This window comes from Boleophthalmus pectinirostris, unplaced genomic scaffold (assembly GCF_026225935.1).
Source record: "Boleophthalmus pectinirostris isolate CB_2022bp ecotype Guang Dong unplaced genomic scaffold, ASM2622593v1 HiC_scaffold_21, whole genome shotgun sequence".
Classification (NCBI taxonomy): Eukaryota; Metazoa; Chordata; class Actinopteri; order Gobiiformes; family Gobiidae; genus Boleophthalmus; species Boleophthalmus pectinirostris.
Window position 1 is genome coordinate 10,419,206 of NW_026571175.1, and position 22,916 is coordinate 10,442,121.

At 38.3% G+C, this 22,916-nt stretch overlaps 1 protein-coding gene across 2 annotated transcripts in view; it reads right to left on the reverse strand.

Moving 5' to 3' along the window:
* Positions 1-22,916, reverse strand: part of LOC110153769 (retinoic acid receptor beta) — a 165,450-nt gene that overhangs the window by 33,512 nt on the left and 109,022 nt on the right. For both annotated transcript variants that reach the window (XM_020917690.2, XM_055157226.1), the window contains exon 3: positions 13,097-13,238. In XM_020917690.2, coding sequence (XP_020773349.2) covers positions 13,097-13,238 — 142 coding nt within the window. The remainder of the gene's footprint in view (positions 1-13,096; positions 13,239-22,916) is intronic.

A 22,916-nucleotide genomic window follows, 5' to 3' on the forward strand; every position in this document is an offset into this window, starting at 1 on the left:
AAAAAATCTCATGCAAATAACCAACTTTGAAACTACTGCCTTTTGCCTTATTCAAACTTCCACACATACAATATACACAGTACGTAACAAGAAGGTTATATGCCATTAAAAATGTTGGTGCTGACTTTCAGAGCCTTGCATTATCAGGCTCCTTCTTACAACAGTGATCGGATCCAACTCTATGCCTCCTCTCGTACTTTGAGGCCTCTGGATCAGAACCTGCGTTTCCTCACACCAATCCTTCCAAGACTGATCCTTTCAGGCTGATGCTCCCAGGCTTTGGAATGATCTCCCACTCTCCTTGTGTTCACTGGAATCTGTTGATGTCTTCAAAAGCCAACTCCAAACACTCTTATTTGTGTCAAGCGTTTTAGGGTGCAGTAGTTTTTAGGGGCTGCTATATTGTTGTATTGACTATTATAAATGTGTATTTATTATGTGTTTAAAATTCGTGACTTTCTTGACAGTGAAAAATGCTGTATAAATAAACTTTGCTTGGTTGCAACCAATATGTCTGAATGTAGCCTATTTTAACAACCTGAGTAATTCATAATGATCTTTGTGACAACCAATAACAGTAATGAAAACATGTTGATGATAAGAGAAGGGACGGGTCACAGAAGGTGTAAAGTCACACTTGAGAATAACAGTGTTTGAGGCCCGGGGCTCTGAGCATGTGAGAGAACTGTGTTTGAATATGTCCACTCTGTTGTTCTGATCATTATAAAGGCTCATACAAACCAACACACAGTCACATTCTGAGCTTAGACTTGTTTGTGTCTTTCAAAACAGCTACAGTCATTATAGTACATCTTCTGGAGATCCAAATAGATCAAAAGTTCTAAGAGGACTAATCTCACACACAGCAGGTGTTTATTAGGATTTATTTGTCTCTCCAAGTTGTTAGGGTGCATTTTTCATCCACTCTTCAGTCAGACTCCCAGTCACACTTGCCCTGAGGCAAACACCACTCCAGCTCACATCTTTCAAACTGATGAGGTGGGTGAAGTGTCTTGCATAGTGGAGATTAGACTGGAGATTAGATGCCAAATGTTCAGTCTATGCTCCAGAACTGAGATCATCATCCAATCATCCAACAGATAGGTAACCTTGTGTAGCAAGATGAATTCTTACAATATTTGTGAGTTCACAAACTCATGAGTATCCACTTGGCCCAGCTACCCATTGTTGAAAATGGGACTGGGCCACCAGTGACTGTGACTGGACGATTCACAGAGCAGCATTTTGTGTTTGAGTTTAGACCAAAGGTGAAACGCCCAAACGCACTTTAGCCTATTTGAGCAGAAATACAGAATATTGTACTTTTCTCTCAAATGAATGTACCAAAAGTTTTAGCATGAATTTTCCACCTTTTCATGATCGCTTTCAGTGAGTCGTTCCAGACTGATAATGTGTAGAACTCAATTCAGAGTGACACACATATCAATCATGGTGTTATCCAGGTTAACAGCCAGGTCCTCCTCCCCAAGATCCTGGCTCACAACCTGCAGAAGGCTCTCAAAGTCTCACACTGTGGGCGTCCCACACTGGACAGGTTGCCAAACACACTGGAGGATGTTGAGATTCAGCGGATAAAATTACCCAAATTACTTCATTAATCTTTTAATAGCCTACTTCAGATCAACTGGACAAAGTTTGAAGAAGTAGAAGAAGAAGAAGTTTTATTCTAAGATGTGTTTTTAGTTCTATTTGTATAAAACTGACCCACAACCTCATAAAACCTTTTGTTCAATAAATTTACATTTACAATATTTCTCCATACTGAGATTAACAAAACCCTCACACCACCAGAGAAGCATGATTACAGAAACCTGTTTACCTGGTGAAAGTCACAGTGCCAAAGGCAGGACGCTCTGATAAGTCCACATGTTCTGTCCCCTGCTAAAGCTGACACTAATCACTCCATACATTTGACCTACATGTGCGACCTACCCGTCCATAACATGACGACATGCATACAGGCAGAACATCAGCTTCCATTAGGGTTCCTGTTGCAGTGACCTTTGACCTCGACAGGGTTAATAGAGTCACTTTTAAATGGTAATGGAGTCGGAGTACTGTGTGATTTGAAAATAAGTGTGATACTCAGTAACTTGTGGTCATGTGTTTGATGCGCTTTATTGAAATATTTTGATACAATGTTCGAATAATTAAATACTTGACTCAGTGCTTCACCTGAAATGTCCAACAGTATGGCATTAAGCTTGTATATATCTTCATGACGGCAAACAGGTGGTGCCATCAGGTCAGGTAACAATCTGTGGAGAGGAGGCCCAGTCACAGTAAGGATGGATACTTTTGAATGAATCTGGCTTCATTTTCAATATGCCAGCGTATACAGGCATTGCACACTCAAGCTCGCTGGAGGTGTGGTCTCTCCAAACAAATGATTTTAAGTTATACTAAACAAAAGCAAGCTATGGTGTTAACAGTGGTTCAAAAACAACCAATAAGATAGGTTTTTTAACATTAAAAGCTGAGCAGTGAAAAATACAGTTATCTCATTTGTAGTTAAGAGTTGTTTTAGTTGACAAAATTCTGAACTGCATTTCTGCCAGCCCTCTACAGTCTGTAGCCAGCCTGCCAATCTTATGGACAGAGTACACAATAGTCATTCTCTCTCCAGCTTTGAAATGATCATTTTAAAGTACACATCCTTTCATATTGTTCAGTGATAGTTATTGTGGTGAAAGTGCGTGTGGAAGGCAGCATGTGTTTAAAAATGCAGATGGAAAGATGCGCTGGAGACCTAATCTGACCCCACAGTGTACAGTGTCATGGGGTGGAATTTAAAGCTGTACTATGTACATTTTCTGGTGGAGGGGTCTGACACCTGCTTGACTCTTATGTTATTGCTTTGTTTTTCATGTTCAACAATATGATATGTTGTTAGTATGACAATAAGGAGACAAGCAGGTGACCCACCAGACCAAGTTACTGGTCAGAACTGCGGCGAGGCGACTCCATTAGTAACAAAGAAATAGTTTCATGCACTCATCTTCAAGAGCAAAGCCATAAATTTACTATCCACATAAGAACGAGTGTCTTTACAAAGCCAATGTCTTAGTACAATCACATGTTCATTCACAACATTATGTCTGCAAAAGGTCACATGAACCCCCAAGGACCACCCTGCCAATGCACCATCATATGTCAACACACACACTCACGGCCAGAGCTCCTTGTCAAAGCCTGATCTCGTCACACCAGAAGCTAAGCAGGCCAGGCCTGGTTAGTACTTGGATGGGAGACCTCTGGGAATAGCAGGTGTCACAGGGGGTGCCAGAGGCAAAAAACTGTTGTTGTGCAATTAAGCAAGGCACTTCAGCCACATGGCCTAGTATGGATGTGGTGTGTGAGTGAGTGCTGGTGGTGGTCGGAGGGGGTGATAGTGCTGATGGTGCAGATGGTGCTTTAGTATCTTACCATCATTGAGTGTGGCGTGAATGAATAATGTATGAAACTATAAAGTGACTTTGACAATCTAGAAAATCACTATATGACTAACGTACTATTATTACGCTCCATATATATATATAAAAAAGAAGGATACAGCAAAAAGGCAATAATGCTAAACTACATCCAATTATGTTTATTTTTTTAGAGGTGGACTATCACATACGCAGCATGTACGAGACCAACTGCAAGTGGGTGGAGATGGGGGGTAAGTGCAAACTGAAAATTTCTTAGCACTGGGGCAAGAATACAACATACATGTGAAAAATGATGTATAGGGTCTTTAAGTATTGTAAAAGCACATGGCCTTGGCTGGTCAGACAAAGGACTCTGAAGACATTATGATATTGATATGATATGATATATGCGTAGTATAGATTTATGGTTACGTTTTCCATTATGAACATGTGTGCAAAACTAGGCCAATCCATAACATGCTTTTAGTGCCGCTCAACAAAGCAATGACGTCATCTGAGGTTATTACTTCCCTTTCATCATATTTTTTTCTTTTCTATACAATAAGAAGGCTGTATCGAGTAGCTTATTGATCTATTCACGCACAATACAATTAAAAGCACTCCACAAACAACAAGAAAGATTTGTGTTGACATTGAGATAAATGACGTCAACTAAATACTAACACTGTTGTGTTTGTAAAAAAGAAACGTGCTGAGAAAGAGGAAAACATGAGTGTGTGAGATTTTAAGTGGTATTTTGATATTTCATTCTTTTGACAAATTTACTGTATTTATATTGCCATTTCTACCAATAATTCCTCTGTCTTTTGGCTATAAACACTGTGATAACTGCATTGTTGATCCCAAATCAAATAAGTATAAGGAGTATAAGTCGCACCAGCCAAAAAATGCGCAATGAAGAAGAAAAAAAACATACATAAGTCACACCGGACTATATGTTGCACTTTTTGGGGAAATGTATTTTATATAATCAGAGACCAAGAACCAACATTTCATCTTGAAAGTCAAGTTATAGTAATAACAACAATAGAATAAAGAACAACAGGCTGAATATGCATTAATATGTTAACGTAACATATTAACAGTTGTTCAGATAATTATAGTATAAACATAACATAAACATAACATAATTTTACCAAACTAATGATCTCACTCCAAACCACTAAATCCTTTGAATTCTTCATCCTCGGTGTCACTTCTGTGCAACCTCCGGAGGTAAACCATAGATCCATGATGTAAAGAGAGCGCCGCTTCTTCTGCGTAGCTGTCGTCAGACTCAGCATCAGTTCCAGTTAGAATTATTCTGATCTTTCTGAATCCCAACAGGATGATTTCGGTTGTCATTGAAGTTCAAGCTTTGTTGATTCATCCAGTGACTTCCAGGAAAGTTACATGGTGCACCCTCCTGGTTCCCGTGAAGCTGTGTTTTCCATTTCTGCTTTCCGCCAGTCCCTCACAAGTTTCTCACTTTCACCAAACTTTCTTTGTGCTGCTCGATTACTGTTTTCGGCTGCCCATTTCACTATTTGCAGCAAGACAGCGACTTTTTCTACAGGAAACATGCGCAGTAGAGCGAAGTGACAGTGCTACAAGAGTAATAGTAGCAGCAGATACCGACACACAAGCCTAGAGCACCCTCTAGAGGCTGTCAGTCTGGAAATTTTAATATAAGTCGCACCGGAGTATAAGTCGCAGGAAACACCCAAACCATGAAAAAAGTGGGACTTATAGTCCGAAAATACGGTAATTAAATAAATAAAACAAAATAAAATAAACTTAACCCTAACCCTAAATTCAGTAAAATGTATTCCTTGTACATAAATTGTGACTGCATTTTGAGTAGACTTTTCAATATTGATAGCATAAGTAGTTTTTTATATTTTTATTTGTTCCACATTTTTTCCCCACTTTTTCCAAACTGCCAGTCACTAATATAAAATGATGATACTTATTTACCACAGGTACCATCCCACCAAAACGAATAATTATAAAAACATGAAAACCATATGCACTTCAAGTATATATAATGTAAAAATGTATGTTTCAGTTTACATTTCAGAAAATAAACAACAAAAACAACCTCATAAATACATTACGCGGTATAGACCCAAAACCGTAAACACATCACAGTAAAGTACAAACCGATGACCAGTCTGCTACGCTTTCTTTTCACCGCGCGCTCGCCGTACAGGATAAAGAACAGTGATTATATAGATTTTCACCGCACTAAATCTGCAGCTAACAAAGAGATGGGACACGGCGACATGTGATGGTATGGGGTAGAGGGGGTGAGTAGAGGAAGGTAAGGGGGGGGGTCTTGGTCTATATGCGGTTTGTCTACAGCTGACACCGTACGGCTGGTGAAAGGAAGCAGGGGTGGGGTGGGGGGGGGGGTCCCAGATGTGATTTAGGGAGACAGTCAAGTGGCACCCGGTGAGAGGGGTCATCATTCACCCCACCTCCCCGGGCCCCTCCCCTCCTGAGTAAACGACCCCCGGCACGAGAGAGAGCGCGAGGGCGGGTACAGATACATTGCAGTGGCGAAGCGGCGGGGCCAGGCTAATGTATGGCTTTATAATGAGCTCTGAGAGGACAGCACGGAGAGCGGAGAGCGGAGGGGGGAGGGCCAACAGAGGGGGGAGCTCTCAACACCAATAACGCCAATCTATTCGGCTCAGTCCAAACAGTAGGCACGGTAATGACAATTTTATTTTCATGACGTTTTATAGGGAGGGTCTGTGCAAGTTTTGATTTAAAATTTCATCAAACAAAAAACATAAAACTCATCATAGAATTCAACTTTCTTTTTGCGTTGGACCCCATACCTGGATAATGGAAATATCTTTACTGATTTATATAAACATTGGACGCTATGATCGTGTTGTTTGTTATAATAGGCTCTCTTTACGCTTACGTCACAAACCAGGAAGACGTCTGGAAAGATGCAATGACAACTTCCGGTGTAGTTACTGAGCTCGCCGACCAACTGTGATAAAACTCTTTGAAGTAACTGTGATCAGCAGTAAAATCAAGACTGTATACTAAGGATGTAATGATATCCATGTCCCTTGGTACGATATTATCACAATATGCATCTCACGGTACGATATTTATTGAGATTTTTTGGAGAGGCTAATATATTTGCAGATAAGACACTTTTTTGCTTTTAAAATACCTTGACAATATTTTTGTGTGAATTATTTCCGTCATAATCCCAAGAATTCATATGTAGTTTCTAATGTTCATATTTGCTACTGTAAAATCTTTCATTTAAGCAAAGGAACTTTGTATATTTGTATTTGTATATTTCTCACGTAATTCGATATATTGTTAGAGCCCATGATATTATTGTGAGACTTTTGATGATATGATATCACAGTATTTCAGTTATTGTTACATCCCTACTGCATACGTATGTGCTGTTTGGAATTATCTTGAATTTGGCACTCGTCTCTTCTAATTGCATGTACCCAGTGCGCTCAGAGTTGTGCGTCAGTGGGGAAATAATGAAAACTGAGGTATGGTTGTAACTGTTGATTAGCCGAACATAACGAAAAGAAAACTGGGCCATTTTCTAATTTTTTCTAGATTTTGTCAGACTTACTACCGTGAACAGAGCCCGCCGGAAGTTATCATCACATGTTTCAAAACGTCTTCCTGGTTTGTGACGTAAGCATGGATAGAGGCTATTTGATGGTTTGGTTCTCAAGATGATTATGCAGTCAGAAAACAGAATGAGCTTCACATGAGACTGTTATTTGGGTTGCTGGTTTCAATGCTCAAATTCAGTTGGTTTAAACCTAAAAGGACTCTCTGAAGCCCAGCACCTGCAGGCAATCTTGGGATTATTTCAGAGCTCAAATAATGCTATATGTTGGGAGGAAATTTCACACACAAAAAAAAGACCAAAAAAAATCAAACAAAATTGTATTTCTATAGGGCTGTTTTGTTAATTTACAACAGACATGTCAGACTCAGGCCCTGGGACCAAATTTGGCCAGTGTGATCATATTAAATGGATCCAAGTGCATTAGAGTAAATCACAGTGTAGCAAACTAAGCATGGGTGAATGTTTTCTTCATGATTTGGGACTGTTCATAGTTGAAAGATTGGAATTTCATTGAAGCAATTTATTGTTTTTGACTGGTTGTTGGCCTGTGAAAAAAAATAAATAAAAAAATAAAAACATTTAAAAGGAGTTCAAAAGCTACAGAGGCTATAGAGACATTATTTATTTAAAATGTTGTTATTATTTATTATTAATTTATTATTTAGGCTAAACTATTATTAAATATTCATTTTAATAAGAAAAGGTTTAACATTTCATATCTCAAAAGAAGAGAAAATATGCAGATGTTGTTGAGTTTTTTTCAATAAGTATTTAGTTTGGCCCACGACTTAGTCCCAGTATTTATTCAATTAATCTGAGTTTGACACCTCTGATTTACAACGTCACCACAACAAAGAGTGTTTCTAGCTTTGTGAGGGTCAAACACAAGACTCCCAAAAAGACGTTCATATTTTCTTTTATATTTTCTTACATGATCCATATGCACATGCCAATCTGTATTACAACCAGTTATTCACATTACTACATTACATAAGGCTATATTATTTAATTACCCTAACAATTAAATTTATTTAAGATGTTACTGCATTGCTTGGAGTGTTCCACAGAATGGCATTGCACTTATTAATTTCAACTAAGCACAAGCAAGTGACTCCACAGGGCCACGTTACCAGGTCAGATCTGTGGAAAGGCAAGCCCACTCACAGTAAGAATGTATGTTTTTAAGTCAATAAAACACAAAGAAGTGAGCAAATGCAAGATGGATACTTTAACGCCATGTAGAACATTCAAGATAAATCAATAACATCTCCATGACGAACCAGAAAAGTTACACAGTGCAGCTTTAATATAGAAGTGAGAAGACATTTTATACTCTCCTGCATACTGAACACTCTGAACTTTCAGTGCCCCCCCTAGTGGCTGACAGGGCCCCCCATTACTCGACACAGACAACTTCTTCCAAACTGCACTGACACGAACATATCAATGCTTTCCTCTTGCCCCTCCATTTTCCTCGCTAATTTCCTCTCTCAACCTTCTGTTCCTCCCTTAGATCCATCTGCCGGGCCTTTTCCTGCGTGCCTTTGAGCAAACAGATGCGGGGCTAAATAAACACCATTTATCTACTCGACACGTGGTGCATTGTGGGAAATCTGCCAATTCTGAGGCCCTCAACATGGCAGCTCCTATAGCCCAGTGCAGGTGGGTGTGTAATCAACAATGATCTTTCTCCATTGTCGGCAGGAGGAGTGAAGGGGCCTCATGGAGCACAAATGTCAGATGCTAAAATGACCTTGTAATGTGGATTTATGATAATTTGTGCGGGTATTTACCGGATCATATGAATAAAATTAGAAGTAGCATCTGGTTGTAAAGACTGGAGATGTTTCACCTTGTCATGTCAGTTTGAATAATAATAATGATAATAAAAAAAAATCATGCTGGATTGTTTTTTCTTTGAATATCTGATTTACTACAAAGCAATGACCCTATTCTGCAGTGGCGGTTTCCATATTAAACAGAAAAACATTGAGGTAAAACTTACAATTAAATCTTCTATATAGATAAAATAATATAATATAAAAAGTGGGTTGGAACACTTGGAAACACTTCCCATATAATTATAGAAACACAATAAAGTAAATTATCAATTAAGGTTCATGCTTTAGTATAGAGGGTTTTTTTGTTTTGTTTTTTTAGCTTCTACTAGGTCATATCATTGTTCCGTCATCAAAAACATGTTTGACTTTTAGATGCATCCATGCATGTTTGAGAAATTTAGCGATCTCTCTCTTTACCTTAGTTGAACAAAAACAAAATACAAAATTGTACACAACTTGACAATCTTGATGTGATGCGCAGTAGTTTTATAAGCAGGATGTTTGGTTGTGTTGTGCTAGTGCTCTGAAGGGGGAGTGACTTAATGTGGATAGCATAGGGACTCAGACTTTTAAAAACAAGTGAAATTTATAAAACATGTTCCTACGTTGTTTTTGGTGAATATAGCATTTTCAAAACGATAAAAGGTAAAATAGCAATCTAAATATGTGCTAGCAGTTAGAAGTAAAACATGACATGAAGTGATTCTAAAGCTGTACCAAACTCTGGAAAAGCTTTAAATTGTTCCCACTCTTGCAGGTTTTTTGACATAAAGAACTCATTGGCTCTGAAATCCGTAAATAGTACAAATATTGTGTAATGCTGCTGATTATATTATGCAGTGACTTGGTCTGAACAAAGACCCTTGTGTTGTTGTAGTACTGATTATGAGTGGAGCACATGACACCACGAGTGAGGAGGACAGGCAGGCAGATGTTCTCCTTTGCTCCTCCTCTGGCCACCAGCTTGTCTCATGGAGATGTTGTTGTTTTAAGTGAAATTTCCCAGAACGGCTTAAACCATAAATCTTGCAGTTTCAGTGATGTGTTTTCATTGCAAAGGTAGAAAAAAAACGACATTCTTATTGTGAGAGTCATTTCCTGATGGCACCTTCTGCTAGTCTCCATGGAGATAAATAAGTTAAATGTGGAATCATTCCAGGCGAAGCAAAAACATGGCAACAGGGGATGAATCTTCCACTAGAAAAAGTTGCATAGTGCAGCTTTACTTATTGAACATCTTAACAATTTCACTTGGATCATGGTATAACAGGCTTGCTTTTTGGCAATGGGGATTTTGTCCTAATTTCTTCTTTTTACAGGTTAAATAATCTATCCTAAATACATCTCAACTCTTTAACACTCAAAAGAAAATTAATGTTGACTGCAAGAGCAAGGTGACAAATATATAGCTGCCGTTTTGCACCAGTGACCTCAACAAATAGGCTACTACCCATCACTCAGTCACCCATAGATTCACACAAGATGACTGAAGAGTTTTGCTCAAAGACGCAACAATATGCAGTACCAGGAATTGAACCACTAACCTTCAGCTTAGTTTAAGTATCTCTACTGACTGAGACACTGCTATAGAATGTGTTTACTAGACTGTTTCAGGGCAGCAGTCAGCGTGCTATGAACCAAGTGGAGGGTCTCTCCTTGTCATCAGCTCACCACAGGGGACTGTACTCGCACCACTGTTGTTCATGTGAAAACTACATCCAAAACACACACCGGCACACAGCACAGGCTAATAGTGTGAATACTGGACCTGTGCCATAAAAGGAGACTCAATCAGGAAATGCCAATAACCTGTGAAATGTAACTGTTAATAGAAAAATTGAAAAATGTCCACCTGAAACGTACAATGCTGGAGCTATTAAACCACTATACCCTAAGGTAGGACCTGTACATTTTAGGACTAATTTTCCTAACACATTTCAACAATCCTAATTATTCAGAGCTTTGGGGAACTTCTGTTACAGTACTGCTCATAACAATTACCATGGTAACTGTGTCCCAACCTTACTTCCTGGTCCATGTACAATAAAAACACCTTAAGTAAAAGTTTCTATTATGACTACAACACTTATAATTCAAATACAGCCACTACTGACTATCGGAGATGTATGAAACCTAAGATAATTGCTATTGAGACAGTGACATCATGCTGGGGGTGTTCTACATGTATCACTCTGGTCGAATGTTCAAAAGTTTCCATGGTGACACAATGCACATATTAGCAAATACTAGGGCTGGGTATCATTAAGAAGTTGTAGATGCGATATGTAGGCTACAATTGCGATACATATCTCAATACAGTGCACTTTCAATTTGACACAATATATTTCAAATCAATTCGATGTAGTCCAATAAAAAATAATAGTAAAATCATGGCTGTAATATTAAGTTCATATGAAACACGGCAATTTTAAACCTCAAAAAAGTGAAAATCAAATGTGTAAAAATACTCTTGGCGATATATCGTTACAGCAGCCCACGATATTGATACTGTGTCATTACATTAAATGATACGATATATTGATATTTCACACATCCCTACCAAACACATTCCAAAAAATACTAAATGGATTTAAATAACACATTTTTAGGAGCCTGAGATTGATATAAGAGCTCATGGTCCTATTTAGGTGTTGTATATAGTCAGACTGTTTTAAAACAAATGTCTAATTTGGGTAACAGAACTTCAGACAGAGCAATGCCTATAGTTAGCAATGTATACAAGTGTTTTACATTGTAGTCATGGGTCTGTCTATATTTGGTTCCCTCACTAGAGCTCATTTACATTAATCTCACTTCTCTATTATTGGAAACAGGTCATTGTGTGCACTGTAAGCAATGTACCAGCAGAGAAGTAACTAACCTATAAATAGAAGAAACACACAAGCGAGCAAAACAAACAGCTTTTTCCAACTGTGCGATTTTTTGCTTATTACCAAGGTCGAGTCTTGCTATCACTCAGCTGTTAAAAACAAATAGCATGCCAACAGCAAACCAGCCTCACTTCCTGGTTCAAGGAGAATAAAAATGCTTTATATTTTGACCTTTTTACCATATACCTGTACTAAGACAAATTTCACTTTACATGAAAAAAGTAGGTAGTGCCCCTTTACCACTGCAAGTACTATTTTAATTTAAAGCGCCCATATTACGCTGTTTTCGGATGTATGTTAGAATGTTGTTCCACATCAGAAACATACCTGGAGTTGTGTTTCATTTCATTCACACATGTTTAACACACAAACCCTGCCCAAACAGAAAACACTCTGTTCCACGTTGTGATGTCATGTGGTAATACAGGAAATGCTCCATTGTGTTTTTAAGCTCCATACACCATTACTAGAATCATTTGGATAATGTCAGCCCTGTAATTTCCAATCTCTACTAAACAAAAAGTAAAAGGTAGCTGTTATAAAAACTACTACTTCATGACATCGCAAATGGGAACAGAGCAGTTTGAGCTTTGGAGATGTGACAGACTAATAATAAATGATTACTCAAATGTGTAAATGAAAAAAAACACAACTTCACGTACATTATAACATGGCTTAAATCTTGTAAGAGTCAATCTTGTATAATATAGGACCTTCAAATACTAATACTTGATTTCTATTCATAAATCACAACACAATAGAGGTGTAACGATATCCAAGTCTCACAATACGATATCGTCATGGTATGAACCTCACAGTACGATATTTATTGCGATATTCTGTGGAGACTAATATGTTACGTTTTCCTCTTAAAATGCCTTGACCAAAGAATCCAAAGAACTAAGACTTAAAAGTGCTTAGAACTGTTATTTCTTCTTGTAGCCTACACTGAAATGGAGCAAAGGATCATGGTCTATGTAGTTCCCTCCGTCATTTTTTTAGCTATTGCTGCACCATAACTCTTAATTTAAGCAAAGAGACTTGTAATTCGATATATTGTGATGGCCCACGATATTATTGTGAGAACTCTAACGATACAATATCATGATATTTCGGTTATTGTTACTACAAGACAACATAATTATTTTTGACTATTTAGAAAATGTAATGCTATTATAGAGGCAACCATGGATAATAATTTTAATCACAAATTCTTGACTAACTAATTTAATAACAACTCATTTCTGTCTGACCGTACACAAAGTTTCAAAGGTTGTACATGGTGTTTTTGGTACTCACACTCTTTGGACATGCCCACGCCAAAGCATTTCTGTAGGCGGCAGTACTGGCAGCGGTTCCTGGTCACTTTGTTGATGATGCAGTTCTTATCGCGGTGACACGTGTACACCATGTTCTTCTGGATACTGCGCCTGAAGAAGCCCTGGAGGAGCACACACACCATGACCACAGGTTAGACATCCCGAAAAATAACCAAAAATGAGTAGCAATACTTCAGGTAACAATGAAGTTTTAAGTACTATGTGACATTACAAGTACTAAGTGACATACAACTGATAACAAACACCTGGCTGCAGGAGTGGAGTTTGAAGTGTGGGTTAGACCGACCTGCACTCAAGACTTGATATTTTCGAGTGAATACAAGTTTTACTGGTAAAATGACACACTGCGCTTTGTTTGGACACAGTTTTGTTTTTTGTTTTTAGTTTAGTTTATTTGGGCTTTCTTTACATGTAGTTTACATTACAGGTGTACATAGAAGCAGACTTAGCCCAAAAGGAGTAGGCTGAAGCAACTGCTTATTAGTATTTACTCCCATACAATTTCTGGTTTACAACAGAAGACTCTTTCACTGTATATAATTGTGTATATTATCCACCAGTACAGACACATAACCGTGTGCATGTGCCTGTTTATAGATGTATGATATTGAGTAGAATCGATCCCAGCCACATACAGTCTGCAGATATCTGTCTATGGACTACTCTTAATCATCTTTTAGAACGTGCATAAACTCATGTTTCAGAAGCATAATTCTTAAGGATACTTATTTAATATAGTTTTAAATTGCAGTAAACTTTTTTCATATTGTCTTCTAGCTCATCCCATAAAATCACACCTGTTCTAGTAACACATTGACTTTTGAGGGTAGTACGAACACATTATACTTTCAAATTAAACTTTCCCCTAAGGTTATGTCTCCCCTCTCTTTTCCAAAACATGTTTGGGTGTTTCTGGGAAGTTTGTTGTGTCTAGCCTTGTATATTATTAACAAAGTTATATAGTTACTATGCTAAACATGAGTGCTGTTTGTTCGGGTGGGTGTCAGTACTTCCCCTTAGGTTCCTTGTTTTTTCATTGGTGCAACATTCAACCCAAACCCTGTCCCTCACTCATAGTCCAAATAAAGTACAGCACCTTTTACTCTGTATAATGTATTTGTGTGCTATAATGCTACACCTCATTGTTTTTATTTGGCTGACACTATGAAAAAAACAATGTGTTATTTTTTTTTTAAAGTTGCAATTCTCTATTTAGATTTAGATCTAGTTAGTTATAGTTTTTGTGATCATGGTACATTCTACAGTGTAATCATACTAAATTGAGTAAATGTCTTTTTTGCTTTTTTTCATTCTTGGATATTTTTGCATATTTACTTTTCCTGCTGATATATACAAAATTTCTGGAATATCGAAAAATACATTCAAAAAGACTAAACTATAAAAAAAGTAGTCACAAAAATATTTCTTTTCACAGATATTCTTTTTTGCAGTGTGTAACCTTATCTCAGTCTCATTATGCTGTAAAAATACAATTTTCTCCAAAACCTTGAGCTTTCCTACATATTTTACAAACATCTGTGTAACTGTGAGTTTATTACCAGCTTCAACCTGTTGGTGTCACCTGCTTGTCTCCATGGAGATAGATATTTTATGCCATACTGTAGATTTTTACAGCCAAAGAAATTACATCTTTATGGAGAAGATGCACCTTTAAAAAGCATTTTACTGGATGAAAACTTGAACCATAAAGTAAAAACTTGACGCAACACCCCAATTTGGTCAATGTAAGCACATGCAGGATGAAAACCTTATGAAATCCACTAAGGCAGTTGTTTCTTTGTTATGGTGCAACACCATGTTCCTCAGTCATGGTTCAAAATCTAATTAAGGTGCACTTTGTAACTTTTCTGGTGGAGTTTACGCCACCTTTTTGTCTTTATGGGCATGTTATTGCTTTATCAAGAATGTTCCACAGTATGGCAATAAAACACCTAACTGTAACGGAATAAATGCAACTAGTGAGTCTTTCTCCATGCACACCAGCAGATAGTGAACCATCTACCAGAAAAGTTAGTGCACCCTTAAAAACAACAATCACATTTTTTTTAAGAAGTGTATTTTTATAGGAAATTGAAACACCACTCTACTTCTCATTTCCCATTATAAGGCCACAGACCGCTGAGAGGTCCATGACTTCAAATGCAGGATTACAAAGCACAAGTGTAGCTGCTATGGGAACAGAGCATGAGGAGCTTGGGGGGGTTAAACTCAGCTCTATGAATAACTTTGGTTTTGTCACGTCTCAACAAGGTGACATTGAAAGAGTAGAAGACCAAACTTTCTATGACCAAGTTTAGCATTAATTCAGAAACTGTAGCATGGATAGAAGAGAAGAAGACTACTGTCATCTGTTACTGTCAGCCAATCACAGTGCGCTCACTTTGCATTTCAATCAATCATCTCACAAGCACACATTTAAAGTCTCTTTAAAGTCTCTTCTATGAAATCTGTGCAACAATCTCCACCACAACAGCAGAATCATTACCCTCCTCAACCTCCTTAGCCTTTCCATCTCCTCCTCTTCCCCATCCGTGTCTAGTCCCAAAAAAGCAGAGAAAGTTGCATGAATAAAATTGTGTGGCTGATAAACAGAGTGAGGAAATCGAGGAGCATGAGAGGAGGGGAGGAGAACAAGAGAGAGGCATGGGCTGGGATGGTGAAAGGATTGAGGGAGAAAGATTTGAGTTAACAGCCAGGGACAAGTGCTTCTGGTACCATGGATATGGGGGGAGGACACTATGTGACTGCATGAAGGTCTGTCAGGCACGAAAACTCTGCATGGAACCTTAAAGCTCAAGTTACTCAATGTAACTCTGGTGCTATGAGTTCACAGGCTCAGGTCGAGTCGTGCCCATGCATGCAGGGAATGATCCAGGGCCAGTCTGGACACTACGTGTGTGAACTTGGGCTGTGGTTGGGCTCGATATTTTGAGCCTGGAAATATTACTATTTATAGCACCACAGTAATTTGTGTATATAAACTAGTAACAAATGTGATTTTTGTAATGAAGGGTCCACCACCTGTTTCTCTCTGTGGAGATGCTTTGCTTGGAATGTTCCAGTGGGGCAATAAATTTATCCATCTCCAAGGAGACATCTACGTTATAAAACGGGTCAGATGTGAGATTGGAGGTGACAACGCTCACACTAAGAATTGACATATTTTAAGCAAAAAAACAAAAAAAAAAACACCTGTAAAAATGTAAGACATACAAGTATCAAAGCAAGAGCATCTTCATAGAAAAGAGCAGTGGTGTATGTAAAAATGACATAGTGCACCTACATAGTCCCTAATATACAAAAAAAAAAAAAAAGATAATAATAATATGACCCAATCATGAAATTTGAATCAACCAAATCAAATTATGAATCAAGTCAACAACATGGCCTGAATGGAGGTCATGTGCTAATCAATTCAATCATGAAATAAAGCCACACAAACAATAAACACATGTTTTATATTTCCACACACACAGTCACTTTTATTTCTTGGTCACAAAGAGGACTGCTGCACTTGATTTGGCTCTGAATAAAATACAGCCCAGGACAATATTCCGTCTGGGACAATAAAGTCTGATTCTCATTCTTTTTATTTATTTATTTATTTATTTATTTATTTAATGTGGATATATCAGTTACATTGGGTTAAACCAGATGTATTGTAAATGTTTATAGCACAAGTGCTCAACACCAGTCCATAGGGGGTGTTTAATGCCAAAGCACTTCAATGGAAGATAATTTCATATTTAATTTAATTTCATAATTTCATATTGAATAAAAAAAATATATATTTTTTTTTATTTTACATGGTGTTGAATTTCTCACTTACATTTTTTTTTTTTTTATTCTGAAAATGCATTTATTCTGAATTTCAGTTTTATTGGAAAGCACTTTAGGTCACCTTGAGTGTTGTAAAGGGCTCTATAAATAAAGTTTGATTTGATTTCAGTTGATGAAAATTTTCAATGTGTTTAAAAAAGTCACCTTTTAAATATTCAGAACTTATATTTTCAAATCTTCAAATTTAACCGTTTGAAGAGTAAAATTAGCAGTGAAAATATTTGCAGCAAAGAACCATGATGCCATTTTTGATTTAGATTTTTTTTTTGTAAAGAAATCTCTCACTACAAGCCTACAGTCACCATATTTGAACCTTTAGTTGGTGTGAGATGCATTCAAATAATCATTTGACTGGTCGACTACTAAAAGAATCATTAGCAACAATCCTGATTTCCCCTCACAAAAGCCCTAACACTCACACTGACACAGGAACAGCTCTGGTATAGATTCTGCTGTTGCCGAGCAGACTGACATGAGAGCGTCTCTCGTCTCTCCTCCGGGCCCCTGTGCTATGATCGTTCATCATCGGGCCCTTCACGCTGGCGGCCCCTCACTGTCGGGGCCAAATGGAGGGGGTTAAAACTCCATTTACACAGGCGCGCTGACGGATGGGACCTTGGCTTTTCATTAGCGGGGCAGGATGCATGATGGCTAACAGATTAGATCAACGCACTCAAACCGATGACTTCAGAGGAACATTCGGAGCATTCTGCGACATTAGCCCCGCCCCCACACTATGCCGACCAATCGTGACGCAGGACCAGAGAGGGCATGTGACACATCTCAGGCTGGCCCGTGTTGTGAGCACTGCAAAAATGTAATATGTGTGTCTCGAAAATGACTTGAATTCATTGTTGATTGATTTAAAAGTGCACTGTGTAACGTCATCCGCCTCTTCATCTACATGGAGATGTTATTGCTCTTGAATGTTCCACAGTATGGCATTAAAAGTATCTGTTTTCATGGAGACGAGAAAGCACAGCTAGGACATTACAGGTCAAATCTGTGGAGTAGTGGTAAATCTTCACCAGAAAAGTTACAAAGTGTACCTTTATGTCATTTATCTAGCACAAAGTTGGGACTAAACTAATACTAAACCTGGAACTAAACCTAAACCTAGACCAAACCCAGATTAGAACAGGACCAAAGTAAGTTTATATATATGGACCAAACCAGAATTTTTTTTTTTTTTAGCAAACTTTAAACATATCTATCACCATGGAGAGATGCACGAAACGTCACCAGGCCAAATTACAGGCCAGGCCCCCCATGTTTTTCAGTGAATTTTTGAGCTATAAAAACAAAGTAATAACATCTCCATGGATACAGGCACTTAAGAAGTTAGATAGTCCATAGCAGTGTTTCCCAAACTTTTTTCTGGGGACTCATATTTTAAAAGTCACAAATCTTCGTGACCCAAGTCAATAGACATTATTTGTAAATCACAAAATGCATTTTTGACCATTATTGAACATTAATGAGGATATTTTATTGTTGACTGAGTGATCGTGTCTCTCTGAACTATTAGTATTATTCAAGTTTTAAACAATGAAAAACAGTAATCATTGTTTCCCAAGGCAAGGCAAGGCGGTGCTGTCGAAAAAGTGAGGTTCCGTGCACAGAGAATATATTGTATGTAATGCAGAGATATATGTAGATGATATATGCAGTCTTTGAGAAACAATGGTCTATAGGGCTGATGTTACAGTGTTGTTTCCTCATCAAAAACTTAACTGGAGTCATCAGACAAAAAAAAAAAACGGAGGTAGAATGCTTCACTGAGTCATGAAAGAGTACAAAATAGCAGTACAGGTGCTCTACGAGGGTTAAAACAGCAGTCCTTAAACAGAAAATTACCCTTATTGGAAAATGTAAATGTGGGCATGGTTCAATCCCGAGGCACTCCGACTGAATATATTAAAAGCCCTTTATTTCATGAAGGGACGCCAACATATATTGACCAACAAAATGGTCTTCATCAGGGCAAAGTGGTGACCTGGTTACCTGGAGTCGTGTTTATTCACTCACGTTTAAGAAAAGCCTTCATTTACAGTATATGCTGAGTTTTTCTCTCAAAACAGAAAACACTCTCTTGTACGCATCATGTGGTAATACAGGAAGTGCTTGTGAGAATTATTCGAATAATTTGAGCCCTTGCGTTGTCAATCTTTACTGAACTCAAGGTAAAAGGTAGCTGTTAACTTGAAAACTACCACTTCATGACACCAAAAGAGCATTTGGAGCTTTGGAGATGTAGACAGACTAATAATACAAGGTTACTCAAACATGTGTGAATGAAACAAAACACAACTCCGGGTATGTTTTGGGTGAGTTAACATCATTCGTAACATCATAGCATTACAGCTAAAAGCTCACAGGAGTCAATTTTCCGTAATGGACCTTTAACTCTGAGATATTCAGTTTTACAGTGTATCAGTCAATTCCTTAACAAAGGCCTTTATCCCCGCTGATGTAAGCCTGCAGGTGGATTGGACATTACCGGCGGGCCCTGACAGATGAGGCATGAGACAGCGTTCGGGTTGGGCGCGGGACCCCAAGGCTACGCCGGTGCTCATGTCATTTCGAGGCGGGGAGCATGCAGGTCACTTAGCCTTGGAAAGCAGCGATGAGGGGGGTGCGTGGGGGGGGGCCGTGAGCCGAGACGAATCTGCATTTTGAGGCTTGGTGTAGGGTTGGTTGATGGTTCAAGGCCCAAGCTGTGATGTGCTCATTTACACCCATGCATTATGAACATAGGACACAATATGAGAGGAATATGCAACAGAAAAGTTACGAGCTAAACTTCATTTCTAGTTTCATTCTGTGGAAGATAATTAGCGCTCTGACAAACACAAGTGAAAGTTGTCGAGGAAGCTTAAAACTCCAATATTCGTTTCACCAAGTCGTCAGAAAGTTGTTATTGCATTGTCAGTTATAGAGCGGAGATGGGTAAAATACTGGTTATATTTAAATTGAAATGTTGAAATGTTACTTGAAAATGTCTAAAGATGATGTTCTCAAAAACTCAGTCAGTCAGACCAAACCGGCAATATTTTAAGCCAGTGTGGTCTGACAGTATTTCTTAGTTTGCCACAAGTACCACAGTGAGTAGAAGATATTTTAAAGGCGTACTATGTCACTTTTCTGGTAGAGTGTCTGTCACCTCTTTATCTCTATGGACATATTATTGCTTTGTCTGGAACGTTCCACAATATGGCATTAAGTGCATCTGTGTTTAATCCTGTGTCCATTCCAGCACAGGATTCAACAGTGTCGTGAAGTACTTTTAGCACGAATGAAAAAAAAAATGCTGCTCATTTGCGTGTTCTGCAGCTATCCGAAAGTGGTGACTCTTTGTTGTGATGAGGTTTACAGCGACATCAGCTCCCATTGGGCAGCTTATTTTTCTAACATGGAATTCAGTGGAATTGTTTCTTTTATTAAGTACTTTTAGATGAATATTAATACTGTTAAAATTACAATATACTGACCCATGGCTGTCATAACTACCGTAATTCCTGGACTATAAGACACTACTTTTTTCTCACACTTTGAACCCTGCGTCTTGTACAACGATGCGGCAAATATATGGACAGAGACACTGACATGATACCAGACCATAGAGTGTGTGTCATTTTGGTCTTAAAGTGTTCATATTAACCTATATTTTCATATTTTTTTCTTTTAAAATGTAGTTGACGTGGATTGTATTCAGGTGAGCTCAATAGTCTGGAAATTATGGTCACATTAAGAAGTGCACAGTCTGATCTTCGAACATTGAAGAGTCTCAAAGTGAGTGGTTTTACTGTAGACAGGAAACAGGTGACACAAAGGTCTGCACACAGATCCCGCTTCAGTCTTTGTGATCAAGGATTTAAAGTCTTGTAAGATTCTCCTCGTGTCTGTGGAGTTCGCTTTCTGTCGCATGTTTAAAAATGGTTCAAAATCCGGAGGGAAACGAAGCGACACAAACTCTTCTGCATCGTTGTCCTCAGACTCAGCATCAGTTCCAGTTAGGGGTGTGCAAAAATATCGATACATCGTATTGTTTAATGTGATGATACAGTATCGATATCGTGGGCTGCTGTATCGATATATCACCGAGAGTAGTTTTTGGTTTGTTTTACTAAATTATTATGATACAGCTCTACATTTTTGTTGTTTCGATTCTCTCAGATTTTCAGGAGAGGTCCGACTTTGTGTGTGATTTAGTTTTTTTTCAGTAACTAGATTTAGAAATGATGAAATGTTGATGTATTTAAAAATATTTTGAATAGTTTATTTATTTTGTATTCACAAATATAAAACATGTTGTAATACCGACGCGTCTGAATAGAGACGGCGCTTTTCACACACATTTTTGTCACAAAGATATTTTACAGAACATTATTCAGCATTATTCATTCACTCTACACCTGCTGATGTAAACTGCTGTTGGAAACCTGATCTCACCCAGGTCTGAGCTGGGGTTTCATCTAGTTTGTCCCGTCTTCCTCCTCCTTCGTCTCCTCTTCCTCTCCTCTCGCGCTCTCGTCTTTGTCTTCTTCTTCTTCGTCGTCGTGGAGTTTGTATTTGTCCTTCAGTCGTGTGAGAAGTTGGTTTCTCCTCTGCTCCTCTGCTAACGTCTTCGTGGAGCTCTCCAGCTCGGCGTGGGCTTTCTGAAGCTCTTCACACATCTGCTGGATTTGCTCTTGCAGATGTGTTTTCTCCTGTTTGATCTTTTCACGTTCATCACAGAGAATCTCCATCTCCTCCAACAGTTCTGTGATCCTCTGTCGTTGTCTCTCTGTCTCTCTACACTCCTCCGATAACCTATTCTCCACACTTTTCAGATCTTCGGACATGCGCTTCTTATAAGATTTCAAAAAAAATTCCCGGACGCCTGAGGACCCGACTCCTGTCCTCAACATTTCGAGCTCCTCCTTCAAATTCACCTTCTCTTGGTTGAGCTCGGTGACAGCTTTGAGGAGCTCTGAATGGGAGTCTTTCAGCTGAGCATGTTGTTGACGTTCCTCCTTCAGATCTCGTAGGTGTGGGCAGACTTCACCTTCTGCTTCATCACACCTCATCTGAACTTTCTCCAGCGACTCCTGCTGCAAGCAGATCCTCTTGGTCTGTTCTTCTAAGTGGAAGTGGATGAGGCTCGAAAAGCTTCGGTTCACCTCCTGTAGCTTCTGGTTTGTAACCGAGGACTTTTTGATCTCCTTATGAAGATCTTTGTTGTGATTGTTTAAGTTTTGGATCGTCTCGTTTTGTTGCTGGTTCTGATTTTCTAAGTTTTGGATCGTCTCGTTTTGTTGCCGGTTCTGATTTTCTAAGTTGTGGATCCTCTCGAACAGACTCAGGTTCAGATCTACTGATTTATGGATCCTCATATGCCATTGATGGTTCTGATCATCTAATTTGTGGATCGTCTCGTTTTGTTGCTGGTTCTGATTTTCTAAGTTTTGGATCGTCTCGTTTTGTTCCTGGTTCTGATTTTTTAAGTTTAGGATCGTCTTGTTTTGTTGCTTGCTCTTATTTTCTAAGTTTTGGATCATCTTGTTTTGTTGCTTGCTCTTATTTTCTAAGTTTTGGATCATCTTGTTTTGTTGCTTGCTCTTATTTTCTAAGTTTAGGATCATCTCGTTTTGTTGCTTGCTCTTATTTTCTAAGTTTAGGATCATCTCGTTTTGTTGCTTGTTCTTATTTTTTAAGTTTTGGATCGTCTCGTTTTGTTGCTTGTTCTTATTTTCTAAGTTTAGGATCGTCTTGTTTTGTTGCTTCTTCTTATTTTCTAAGTTTTGGATCGTCTCGTTTTGTTGCTTGTTCTTATTTTCAAAGTTTTGGATCGTCTCGTTTTGTTGCTTGTTCTTATTTTCTAAGTTTTGGATCGTCTCGTTTTGTTGCTTGTTCTTATTTTCAAAGTTTTGGATCGT